Source organism: Salmo trutta, unplaced genomic scaffold (genome assembly GCF_901001165.1).
Source record: "Salmo trutta unplaced genomic scaffold, fSalTru1.1, whole genome shotgun sequence".
NCBI lineage: Eukaryota > Metazoa > Chordata > Actinopteri > Salmoniformes > Salmonidae > Salmo > Salmo trutta.
In genome coordinates this window covers 293,080-306,963 of record NW_021823456.1, presented here as the reverse complement: position 1 = coordinate 306,963, position 13,884 = coordinate 293,080, and the positions used below count along the sequence as shown (strand labels likewise).

The window sequence follows — 13,884 nt, the reverse complement described above, 5'->3', positions numbered from 1 at the left end:
TGACAAACTCCAAGCATTGATTATGCAAGAATGGGCTGCCATCAGTCAGGATGTGGCCCAGAAGTTAATTGACAGCATGCCAGGGCGGATTGCAGAGGTCTTGAAAAAGACTCTTTGCATCAACTTCATGTAATTGTCAATAAAAGCCTTTGACACTTATGAAATGCTTGTAATTATACTTCAGTATTCCATTGTAACATCTGACAAAAATATCTAAAGACACTGCAGCAGTAAACGTTGTGGAAATTAATATTTGTGTCATTCTCAAAAACGTTGGCCACGACTGTACTACTGTTGACTAGAGCCCAGAGGGAATCGGGAGCCATTTGGAATGCAAACTAGGTGGGAATGACGATGCTCCAACATGGAATTTCCTGGCTGTAATTTCTCTGGAATGATTATTCTGTAGTTTTGTACAATAGTAGAGATATGGTAGAGAGCCTGTATCGTGTGATGTGCTATCCTTCTCCCACAGCTTGTCCAATGACCCAGAGTGGATCTGAGGAACACACAGCTAGTCCAATGACCCAGAGTAGATCTGAGGAACACACAGCTTGTCCAATGACCCAGAGTGGATCTGAGGAACACACAGCTTGTCCAATGACCCAGAGTATATCTGAGGAACACACAGCTTGTCCAATGACCCAGAGTATATCTGAGGAACACACAGCTTGTCTGAGGAACACACAGCTTGTCCAATGACCCAGAGTGGATCTGAGGAACACACAGCTTGTCCAATCGGAAGTCTCCAACAAGCTGAGGTGTCTCTTTAGAACAGGATGTGCTGTTTATAATACTCCAACCTTTGACCCCTCTCAGTTAGTGTTGATTAACCCCTTCGACACAGGAGGTTGGTGGCACCTTAATTGGGGAGGACGGGCTCGTGGTAAATGGCTTGAGAGGAAATAGGTGAAATGGTATCAAATACATGGTTTCCGTTCCATTTGCGCCGTTCCAGCCATTCTGATGAGCCGTCCTCCCCTCAGCAGCCTCCACTGCCCCTTGGTAACAATACAGTTTAAGTTCTTCTCCTTGTTGTGGATGGAATACAGTTTGAGTTCTTCTCCTTGTTGTGGATGGGTTAGAGGCTGGTCACCATGATGAGTTCCTCTGAGGTTCAGACTTAATGTTCCTGCTGAAAAGTGTAATGTCCAATACGTCCCCCCCCCGTTGTTATAACTCCCATCCCTTGTTGTCCATCCGTCTGTCATCGTTCATTACCGAAAGGTTCCTCTCGTTTCCCCCCAGTAGAGAAGGCCGTTTCATGGTACATCCATTTCAAGCATCACAACATCCACTCCCAGACTACAAACCCCCCCAGCACAACTTCAGACCGCTGATTCGATTTTTCTGTCAGTTCGTTGTGTTTTTTTAATCTGTTTTTCAAGAAACCAGATCATGTTTATACACACACACTTTAAACATATTTATACACACACACAAACATACTTTAAACAGAGAACAAACAAAACATTGTCTTTAAGTGGCCAGGAAAAGACAGATAGTCGATGAATTAATTAAACGAATGCATGGATTTGTCAACTCATTGTTCCATTTTGTTTGTTAAATTCTCTTTTCTTATGGCTGTCCTGTGTGGTTAAAGGTGTAGTTAGCTATCTATCTAACACTGGACCTCCAGTCCTCTATCCTCCATCCCAGTCCCTCTAGCAGACCGTCCCGTTCTCCTGCCTCGACTTGGGGCAGGTGGATCGAGGGAGGGGCTGGACGGAGGGAGCCAGGGTGCAGAAGAAACCAGCGATGAGAGTGAGCCCCAGACCTCCCCAGGCGCAGAACATAGACCAGCCGTAGCCATGGCCGATGTCGTCTGGCAGGCCGTACAGATAGCGAGGATAACGGGAGAGCTCAAAGTTGATCCCCGCCACGCAGGTACAGAGAGAGATTATACAGAAGGTGCCTGGGAAGGAAAGAGAGAGAGGAGAGAGAGAGAGAGAGAGAGAGAGAGAAGGTAGGGGAAAGGGAGAGAGAGGGGGAGGTGGGGGTGGGGAGAGGGTAAGGGTAGCAAGGGAGGTGTAGAGGGACAGAGTAGGGGAAGATAAAGAGGTAGAGAGAGGGGAGGTGGGGGGGAGGGAGGGAGAGAAGGAGAAGGTGGGGATAGGGAGAGAGAGAGAGAGAGAGAGAGAGACAGAGGGAGGAAGAGAGAGAGAGAAGAGGTGGGGGGAGAGAGAGAAGAGGTAGAGAGGGAGAGAGACACTGAGAGTTACACTGATGCAATAAGAACGATGTTCACTTGGTGTTTGAGTGTGAAACCGTTTATCAGTAATATAATACAACATCCAATGCATTGCTATCATCATTATTTTGGAGAACCAATTTCTAACACATTCAGACTGTGAACATTTTATACAAACAGAAAACTGTCCATTGTACAGCATTAAAATACATTACTTTGGACTTTTTTCATAGGTTCCTCTCTTTTGTGTGTGTGTAGATTGAGGGTGTAATTCCATCCTGACTCTGTGAGCTGGGTGTGTGACACCTCTGGGCTGTTTATCTGCGTCCCCAATGGCACCCAACAACCCTGTACAGGACACTATTTCTGACCAGGAGCCAATGGCACCCAACAACCTTGTATAGGACACTACCTCTGACCAGGACCCAATGGCACCCAACAACCTTGTATAGGACACTACCTCTGACCAGGACCCAATGGCACCCAACAACCTTGTACAGGACACTATTTCTGACCAGGACCCAATGGGTATGTGCAGACTAGCTGGTTGGACATATTCAATCTCTGCCGATCCCAGTCTGCTGTCCCCACTTGCTTCAAGATGGCCACCATTGTTCCTATTCCAAAGAAAGCGAAGGTAACTGAACTAAATGACTATCGCTCCGTAGCACTCACTCCCGTTATCATGAAGTGCTTTGAGAGACTAGTCAAGGATCATATCACCTCTACCTTAGCCGACACCCAATAGATCCACGGACGACGCAATCACCATCGCACTTCACCCTGCCATATACCACCTGGACAAGAATGAGAATGCTGTTCATTGACTACAGCTCAGCCTTCAAGATCATAATACCCTCCAAGCTCATTACTAAGCTCTGGGCCCTGGGTCTGAACCCCTCCCTGTGCAACTGGATCCTGGACGTCCTGACGGGCCACCACCCCCAGGTGGTGAGAGTAGGCAACAACGCCTCCGCCACGCTGATCCACAACACGGGGAGTCCCTCAGGGATGTGTGCTTAGTCCCCTCCTGTACTCCCTGTTCACACATGACTGCACGGCCATGTACGTCTCCAACTCAATTATTAGGTTTTCTGAAGACACAACAGTGATAGGCCTGATTACCAGCAATGACCAGGTGAGAACCCCGGCGGAGGGGTGCCAGGAAAATAACCTCAACGTCAACAAAACGAAGGAGCTGATCGTGGACTACAGGAGACAGCAGAGAGAGCACTCCCCCGTCCACATCTACGGGGCCGCCCCCCGTCCACATCTACAGGGCCGCCCCCGTCCACATCTACGGGGCCGCCCCCGTCCACATCTACGGGGCCGCCCCCCGTCCACATCTACAGGACCGCCCCCGTCCACATCTACAGGGCCGCCCCCGTCCACATTTACAGGACCGCACCAGTCCACATCTACAGGACCGTCCCCGTCCACATCGACAGGGGAGAGGGTCAAAAGCTTTGGGTTCCTTGGCGTGCACATCACTGACACCCTGAAATGGTCCCTTCATACTGACAGCACGGTGAAGAAGGAGCAGCACCTCTTCAACCTCAGGAGGCAGAAGAAATTTGGCTTGGCCCCCTATGACTATGACCCTCACGGACTTCTACAGATGCACCATTGAAAGCATCCTGTTGGGCTGGTACGGCAACTACACCGCCAACAACCTCAGGGCTTTCCAGAGGGTGGTGCGGTCAGCCCAACGCATCACTGGGGGCACACTGCCTGCCCTCCAGGATATCTACAGCATTAGGTGTTACAGAAAGGCCAAGAAGATCATCAAGGACCTCAGCCACCCGAGTAACGGCGTGTTCACCCTGCTACCGTCTAGAGGTCGGAGACATGTCCATCCAAGCTGGGACCGAGAGACTGAAAAACAGGCCATCAGACTGTTAAATAGTCACCACTAGCCGGCCCCAGTACCCTGCCCTGAACTATAGTCACTGTTACTAGTCTCCCCCCAGTACCCTGAACTATAGTCACTGTTACTAGTCTCCCCCCAGTACCCTGAACTATAGTCACTGTTACTAGTCTCCCCCCCAGTACCCTGAACTATAGTCACTGTTACTAGTCTCCCCCCAGTACCCTGAACTATAGTCACTGTTACTAGTCTCCCCCCAGTACCCTGAACTATAGTCACTGTTACTAGCCTCCCCCAGTACCCTGAACTATAGTCACTGTTACTAGTCTCCCCCCAGTACCCTGAACTATAGTCACTGTTACTAGTCTCCCCCCAGTACCCTGAACTATAGTCACTGTTACTAGTCTCCCCCCAGTACCCTGAACTATAGTCACTGTTACTAGTCTCCCCCCAGTACCCTGACTATAGTCACTGTTACTAGTCTCCCCCAAGTACCCTGAACTATAGTCACTGTTACTAGTCTCCCCCAGTACCCCTGAACTATAGTCACTGTTACTAGTCTCCCTCCCCAGTACCCGTGAACTATAGTCACTGTTGACTAGTCTCCCCCCAGTACCCTGAACTATAGTCCACTGTTACTAGTCCTCCCCCCCAGTACCCTGACATCATAGTCACTGTTACTAGTCTCCCCCCCAGTACCCTGAAACTAATAGTCACTGTTACTAGTCGTACCCCCCCAGTACCCTGAAAATCTAGTCACTGTTACTAGTCACCACCCAGTTACCATGCCCTGTGAACTAGAGTCCACTGTTACTAGTCTCCCCCAGTACCCTGAACATAGTCCACTGTTAGCTAGTCTCCCACCCAGTACCCCCTGCCCTGAACTATAGTCACTGTTACTAGTCTCCACCCCAGTAGTCCCTGAACTATAGTCACTGTAATAGACTCCCCCCAGTACCCTGAACTATAGTCACTGTTACTAGTCTCCCCCCAGTACCCTGAACTATAGTCACTGTTACTAGTCTCCCCCCAGTACCCTGAACTATAGTCACTGTTACTAGTCTCCCCCAGTACCCTGAACTATAGTCACTGTTACTAGTCTCCCCCAGTACCCCTGAACTATAGTCACTGTTACTAGTCTCCCCCCAGTACCCTGAACTATAGTCACTGTTACTAGTCTCCCCCCAGTACCCTGAACTATAGTCACTGTTACTAGTCTCCCCCCAGTACCCTGAACTATAGTCACTGTTACTAGCCTCCCCCAGTACCCTGAACTATAGTCACTGTTACTAGTCCTCCCCCCAGTACCCTGAACTATAGTCACTGTTACTAGTCTCCCCCCAGTACCCTGAACTATAGTCCACTGTTACTAGCCTCCCCCAGTACCCTGAACTATAGTCACTGTTACTAGTCTCCCCCCAGTACCCTGAACTATAGTCACTGTTACTAGTCTCCCCCCAGTACCCTGAACTACAGTCACTGTTACTAGTCTCCCCCCAGTACCCTGAACTATAGTCACTGTTACTAGTCTCCCCCAGTACCCTGAACTATAGTCACTGTTACTAGTCTCCCCCCAGTACCCTGAACTATAGTCACTGTTACTAGCCTCCCCCAGTACCCTGAACTATAGTCACTGTTACTAGTCTCCCCCCCAGTACCCTGAACTATAGTCACTGTTACTAGTCTCCCCCCAGTACCCTGAACTATAGTCACTGTTACTAGTCTCCCCCAGTACCCTGAACTATAGTCACTGTTACTAGCCTTCCCCACCGTGTATAGAGTCAGAATGTATAGAGCCAATGTGTATAGAGTCAGTGTGTAATGAGTCAGTTTGTATTGAGTCAGTGTGTGGTGAGTCAGTGGGTGTAGAGTCAGTGTGTATTGAGTCAGTGTGTAATGAGTCAGTGTGTAATGTCAGTGTGTATAGAGTCAGTATGTATAGAGTCAGTGTGTATTGGGTCAGTGTGTAGAGTCAGTGTGTGGTGAGTCAGCGTGTATAGAGACAACATGTATAGAGTCAGCGTGTAATGAGTCAGCGTGTAATGAGTCAGCGTGTAATGAGTCAGCGTGTATAGAGTCAGCGTGTATAGAGTCAGCGTGTATAGAGTCAGCGTGTATAGAGTCAGCGTGTATAGAGTCAGCGTGTAATGAGTCAGCGTGTATAGAGTCAGCGTGTATAGAGTCAGCGTGTATAGAGTCAGCGTGTATAGAGTCAGTGTGTAGTGTGTATAGAGTCAGCATGTATAGAGACAGCGTGTGTAGAGTCAGTGTGTGTCCACAATCAATCAATCAGATTCCAAACTCTCCACCATGGCCAAGACCAAAGAGCTCTCCAAGGATGTCAGGGACAAGATTGTAGACCTACACAAGGCTGGAATGGGCTACAAGACCATCGCCAAGCAGCTTGGTGAGAAGGGGACAACAGTTGGTGCGATTATTCTCAAATGGAAGAAACACAAAATAACTGTCAATCTCCCTCGGCCTGGGGCTCCATGCAAGATCTCACCTCATGGAGTTGCAATGATCATGAGAACGGTGAGGAATCAGCCCAGAACTACACGGGAGGATCTTGTCAATGATCTCAAGGCAGCTGGGACCATAGTCACCAAGAAAACAATTGGTAACACACTACGCCGTGAAGGACTGAAATCCTGCAGCGCTCGCAAGGTCCCCCTGCTCATGAAAGCACATATACATGCCCATCTGAAGTTTGCCAATGAACATCTGAATGATTCAGAGGTGAAAGTGTTGTGGTCAGATGACACCAAAATGGAGCTCTTTGGCATCAACTCAACTCGCTGTGTTTGGAGGAGGAATGCTGCCTATGACCCCAAGAACACCATCCCCACCGTCAAACATGGAGGTGGAAACATTATGCTTTGGGGGTGTTTTTCTGCTAAGGGGACAGGACAACTTCACCGCATCAAAGGGATGATGGACGGGTCCACGTACCGTCAAAACTTGGGTGAGAACCTCCTTTCCTCAGCCAGGGCATTGAAAATGGGTCGTGGATGAGTATTCCAGCATGACAATGACCCAAAACACACGGCCAAGGCAACAAAGGAGTGGCTCAAGAAGAAGCACATTAAGACCTTAATCCCATAGAAAATCTGTGGAGGGAGCTGAATGTTCGAGTTGCCAAACGTCAGCCTCGAAACCTTAATGACTTGGAGAAGATCTGCAAAGAGGAGTGGGACAAAATCCCTCCTGAGATGTGTGCAAACCTGGTGGCCAACTACAAGAAACGTCTGACCTCTGTGATTGCCAACAAGGGTTTTGCCACCAAGTACTAAGTCATGTTTTGCAGAGGGGTCAAATACTTATTTCCCTCAATAAAATGCAAATCAATTTATAACATTGTTGACATGCGTTTTTCTGGATTTGTTTGTTGTTATTCTGTCTCTCACTGTTCAAACAAACCTACCATTAAAATTATAGACTGATAATTTCTTTGTCAGTGGGCAAACGTACAAAATCAGCAGGGGATCAAATACTTTTTTCCCTCACTGTAGCTAGCCATTTAGTTAGCCATTTAGTTAGCTATTTAGTTAGCCATTTCATAGGCTATTTAGTTAGCCATTTCGTTAGCTATTTGGTTTGGGGATAGAGCTGTTCAGGAGCCTGTTGGTGTCAGACTTGATGCACTGGTACCGCTTGCCGTGCAGAAGCAGAGAGAACAGTCTATGACTTGGGAGGCTGGAGTCTTTAACGGCGGTGATATTGCCATACCAAGTCAAGATGCTCTCAATGGTACAGCTGTAGAACTTTTTGATGATTTGAGGGCCCATGCCAAATCTTTTCAACCTCCTGAGGGGGAAGAAAAGGCGCTGTCGAGCTTTCTTCACGACTGTGTGAGTGTGAGTGGACCATTTGAAGTTCTTAGTGATTTGGACAGTGAGGAACTTGAAGCTCTGGACCTGCTCCAGTGCAGCCCTGTCAATGACGTGCTTGCCCCCATTCACATTGGGGGCTGCTTCCTGTAGTCCACAACACTGTGGACTACTTCCTGTAGTCCACGACACTGTGGACTACTTCCTGTAGTCCATGACACTGTGGACTACTTCCTGTAGTCCACGACACTGGGGACTACTTCCTGTAGTCCATGACACTGTGGACTACTTCCTGTAGTCCACGACACTGGACTACTTCCTGTAGTCCATGACACTGGGGACTACTTCCTGTAGTCCACCACACTGGGGACTACTTCCTGTAGTTCACCACACTGGGGACTACTTCCTGTAGTCCACGATCAGCTCCTTGGTCTTACTGACGTTGAGGGAGATGTTGTTGTTCCGGCACCACACTGTCAGGTCACAGGTCATCTCATCGTCACCGGTGATCAGGTCTACCACTGTTGTGTCGTCAGCAAACTTGATGATGGTGTTGGAGTCATGTGCAGCCACGCAGTCGAGGGTGAACAGGGAGTACAGGACGAAGCACATACCCCTGTGTTGGGGATCAGCGTGGCGGATGTGTTGTTACCTAACCTTACCACCTGGGGGCAGCACCATCAGGAAGTCCAGGATCCAGAGGGAGGTGTTTAGTCCCAGGGTCCCTAAACTAAGTGACAAGCTTAAAGGGGACAATGGTGTTGAACGCTGAGCTGTAGTCTATGAGTTGTAGTCATCTAGCTGTTAATGCTATTCTCTGTCACAGTAACGACCTGAGCTGTAGTCTATGAGTTGTAGTCACCTAGCTGTTAATGCTATTCTCTGTCACAGTAACGACCTGAGCTGTAGTCTATGAGTTGTAGTCACCTAGCTGTTAATGCTATTCTCTTTCACAGTAACGACCTGAGCTGTAGTCTATGAGTTGTAGTCACCTAACTGTTAATGCTATTCTCTTTCACAGTAACGACCTGAGCTGTAGTCTATGAGTTGTAGTCACCTAACTGTTAATGCTATTCTCTTTCACAGTAACGACCTGAGCTGTAGTCTATGAGTTGTAGTCACCTAACTGTTAATGCTATTCTCTTTCACAGTAACGACCTGAGCTGTAGTCTATGAGTTGTAGTCACCTAACTGTTAATGCTATTCTCTTTCACAGTAACGACCTGAGCTGTAGTCTATGAGTTGTAGTCACCTAACTGTTAATGCTATTCTCTTTCACAGTAACGACCTGAGCTGTAGTCTATGAGTTGTAGTCACCTAACTGTTAATGCTATTCTCTTTCACAGTAACGACCTGAGCTGTAGTCTATGAGTTGTAGTCATCTAGCTGTAGTCTATTCTCTATCACAGTAACGACCTGAGCTGTGGGTCAATATTGTATCAAAAACCCTTAGTCCTCTACCTGTTGATCAACAATCAGTCTGGAAGTTAAGATGACATCATCTATTCAAGTTTGATGTAACTAGTGAGTATGTATAGTATGTATAAAAACCCTTTATTTAGCTAGGCAAGTCAGTTAAGAACAAATTCTTATTTTCAATGACGGCCTAGGAACAGTGGGTTAACTGCCTTGTTCAGGGGCAGAACGACAGATTTTTACCTTGTCAGCTCAGGGATTCGATCTAGCAACCTTTCAGTTACCTGCCACACCGGATTGATTAACAATCCTATGGACCAGTTCACCTGATCACCAGGATTTAGGACCCCAATACAAACTATCTTATGAACGTTATATCTTTTTTTTACATTTAAAAGCATCCTTTGTCATTTTTCTTAAAGAGAAGTGTTTGGTGAATCTTGACTTGAATGATATACAGTATCTGTGTTGTTCTCTTACCTCCCATGAGGAACAGTAATCCTGCCACGTACTGCATCAGTCCTCGATCCCAGCAGCATCCTAGAACACCTATCACCCAGCCAAACAGAATGATGGCTATGGCCATACCCATGAAGCCTGCTGTCATCCTCCGCAGGTCTGGAGAGACGGGAGAGATACAGGGGAGGGTTAGCATGGTTACAACACACACACTGTAGTCCACGTTCAGACAAACACACTGTAGTCCACGTTTTGACACACACTGTAGTCCACGTTCAGACACACACTGTAGTCCACGTTCAGACACACACTGTAGTCCACGTTCTGACACACACTGTAGTCCACGTTCAGACACAAAGACTGTAGTCCACGTTCAGACAAACACACTGTAGTCCACGTTTTGACACACACTGTAGTCCACGTTCAGACACACACTGTAGTCCACGTTCAGACACACACTGTAGTCCACGTTCAGACACACACTGTAGTCCACGTTTTGACACACACTGTAGTCCACGTTCAGACACACACTGTAGTCCACGTTCAGACACACACTGTAGTCCACGTTCAGACACACACTGTAGTCCACGTTCAGACACACACTGTAGTCCACATTCAGACACACACTGTAGTCCACGTTCTGACACACACAGTCTAGTCCACGTTCAGACACACACTGTAGTCCACGTTCAGACACACACTGTAGTCCACGTTCAGACACACACTGTAGTCCACGTTCAGACACACACTGTAGTCCACGTTCAGACACACACTGTAGTCCACGTTCAGACACAAAGACTGTAGTCCACGTTCTGACACAAAGACTGTAGTCCACGTTCTGACACACTGTAGTCCACGTTCAGACACACAATGTAGTCTACATTCTAACATACTGTAGTCCACGTTCAGACACAAAGACTGTAGTCCACGTTCTGACACACACTGTAGTCCACGTTCAGACACACACTGTAGTCCACGTTCTGACACACTGTAGTCCACGTTCAGACACAAAGACTGTAGTCCACGTTCAGACACACACTGTAGTCCACGTTCTGACACACTGTAGTCCACGTTCAGACACAAAGACTGTAGTCCACGTTCTGACACACACACTCTAGTCCACGTTCTGACACACACTCTAGTCCACGTTCTGACACACACTCTAGTCCACGTTCTGACACACACTCTAGTCCACGTTCAGACACACACACTCTAGTCCACGTTCAGACACACACACACTGTAGTCCACATTCAGACACACACAGAAGGGTTAGGCAACGTTCAGACAGAAATAGCTACTGGAACTGTCTTAACCTCTGACCCTTTCAGGACGCCTGTCATTCAGCTACTGGAACTGTCTTAACCTCTGACCCTGTCAGGAAGCCTGTCATTCAGTTACTGGAACTGTCTTAACCTCTGACCCTGTCAGGACGCCTGTCATTCAGTTACTGGAACTGTCTTAACCTCTGACCCCGTCAGGAAGCCTGTCATTCAGCTACTGGAACTGTCTTAACCTCTGACCCTGTCAGGACGCCTGTCATTCAGCTACTGGAACTGTCTTAACCTCTGACCCTGTCAGGAAGCCTGTCATTCAGCTACTGGAACTGTCTTAACCTCTGACCCTTTCAGGAAGCCTGTGATTCAGCTACTGGAACTGTCTTAACCTCTGACCCTGTCAGGACGCCTGTGATTCAGCTACTGGAACTGTCTTAACCTCTGACCCTGTCAGGACGCCTGTCATTCAGCTACTGGAACTGTCTTAACCTCTGACCCTGTCAGGACGCCTGTCATTCAGCTATTGGAACTGTCTTAACCTCTGACCCTGTCAGGAAACCTGTCATTCAGCTACTGGAACTGTCTTAACCTCTGACCCTTTCAGGAAGCCTGTGATTCAGCTATTGGAACTGTCCCAACGTAACAGTCGTAACCCCTGACTCTGTGAACAGACTACTGATGACACAGCAGAGATAGAAGATCAACTGTAGCGTCTCTACAGAAGACAAATATAGGAATCTGTAAAGTTGCTCAGATCAGTCTCCTGCCATTTTGACCTCACTTTCTTATACCGTATGACCTCAGTTTGTCTATACTATTTCTGGAAAACACCTTCAGCATCCACCGAGCTCCCGCTGCCGTGTGCGATGCCGTGTGCATGTTTTTACGGGCTGAGGAAGAATGATGTGGGGAGAGACACGTAGAACCTTGCCTGGCAAGCACCAACGCCCTCTAGGTAATCTGTCCCACAGTCCCACAGGGCTCATAAATACTCTACCTTTCAACACTCCCATGTCTGCCCTACCTGCCCCAGAGCAGAACAAATGGAGAGAGAGAGAGAGAGAAGGGGGGGCAGGGAGAGAGAGAGAGAGATGGGGAGGGAGAGAGACAGAGAGATAGAGATAGAGGGGGGTAGGGAGAGAGACAGAGGGAGAGAGAGACAGAGGGAGAGAGAGACAGAGGGAGAGAGAGACAGGGAGAGAGAGACAGAGGGAGAGAGAGACAGAGTGAGGTGGCAGAGAGGGAGCAGAAAGAGAGGGCAGAGAGAGAGAGGGGCAGGGAGAGAGAGATACTGTGAGGGGGCAGAGAGGGAGAGAGAGAGACAGAGAGGGGGCAGGGAGAGAGAGACTGTGAGGTGGCAGAGAGAGGGCAGAGAGAGAGAAAGAGTGAGAGAGAGAGGGCAGAGATTATTGACATTGTATCATCTATTGAAAGTGATTGTACCCTCTATTACACTACCCTCTATTAACCTACCCTCTATTAACCTACCCTCTACTAACCTACCCTCTACTAACCTACCCTCTATTAACCTACCCTCTATTAACCTACCCTCTATTAACCTACTCTCTATTATCCTACCCTCTACTAACCTACCCTCTACTAACCTACCCTCTACTAACCTACCCTCTACTAACCTACCCTCTATTAACCTACCCTCTATTACACTACCCTCTATTAACCTACCCTCTACTAACCTACCCTCTACTAACCTACCCTCTACTAACCTACCCTCTACTAACCTACCCTCTATTAACCTACCCTCTACTAACCTACCCTCTATTAACCTACCCTCTATTAACCTACCCTCTATTAAACTACCCTCTCTTAACCTACCCTCTATTAACCTACCCTCTATTAAACTACCCTCTCTTAACCTACCCTCTATTAACCTACCCTCTACTAACCTACCCTCTATTAACCTACCCTCTATTAACCTACCCTCTATTAAACTACCCTCTCTTAACCTACCCTCTATTAACCTACCCTCTATTATCCTACCCTCTATTAACCTACCCTCTATTAACCTACCCTCTATTACACTACCCTCTATTATCCTACCCTCTATTAACCTACCCTCTATTACACTACTCTCTACTAACCTACCCTCTATTATCCTACCCTCTATTAACTCCTACTTCCCCAAATTCAAAATGAAAAGTTCTACATTCACAGAACAATCAGACAAAGAGAAACTTAGTATTGTTTTGGGGGAAGGTTTGATGTTGTAGTGTTGGCAGCACAGTAGATCCCAGTTTACCACAAGCTACAGTATGATATATTTTTTTAATTTAACCTTAATTTAACTAGGCAAGTCAGTTATGAACAAATTCTTATTTACAATGACGGCCTACCCCGGCCAAAACCGGATGACCCTGGGCCAATTGCGCGCAGCCCTATGGGACTCCCAATCACAGCCGTATGTGATACACCCTGGAATCGAACCAGGGACTGTAGTGATGCCTTAGATTGCTACGCCACTCAGGAGCCTCCAGTAAGGGAGGAAACCACATGTCTATTCTCTCCATGTGTTATCCGTAACAGACTATATAACCAGTCATTTTCCTTGTCGTTTGTTGAATTAGTCTGAACATTGACTATTATTACATTTCTGTACGGGATATTATTTACTTGTTTTTGTTGTTATATATATATATTTTCATTAGTATAATATCTACTGTTGTTGTCAATGAATATGTTTATGCCACCTTACCAGCCCTTCTCAAAGGAGACCACTTTACCAGCCCTCCTCAAAGGAGACCACTTTACCAGGCCTCCTCAAAGGAGACCACTCTACCAGCCCTACTCAAAGGAGACCACTTTACCAGCCCTACTCAAAGGAGACCACT

General features: G+C 47.5%; 1 protein-coding gene across 1 annotated transcript in view; it reads right to left on the bottom strand.

The window, feature by feature from the left end:
- Positions 1 to 1,581: 1,581 nt before the first annotated feature.
- The window catches only part of LOC115191035 (transmembrane protein 178B), a 17,271-nt gene continuing 4,968 nt past the window's right edge, over positions 1,582 to 13,884 (bottom strand). The window contains exons 4-5 of the mRNA XM_029749036.1: positions 9,785 to 9,922; positions 1,582 to 1,915 (exon numbers count right to left, since the gene is read on the bottom strand). Coding sequence (XP_029604896.1) covers positions 1,665 to 1,915; positions 9,785 to 9,922 — 389 coding nt within the window. The 3' untranslated portion in view covers positions 1,582 to 1,664. The remainder of the gene's footprint in view (positions 1,916 to 9,784; positions 9,923 to 13,884) is intronic.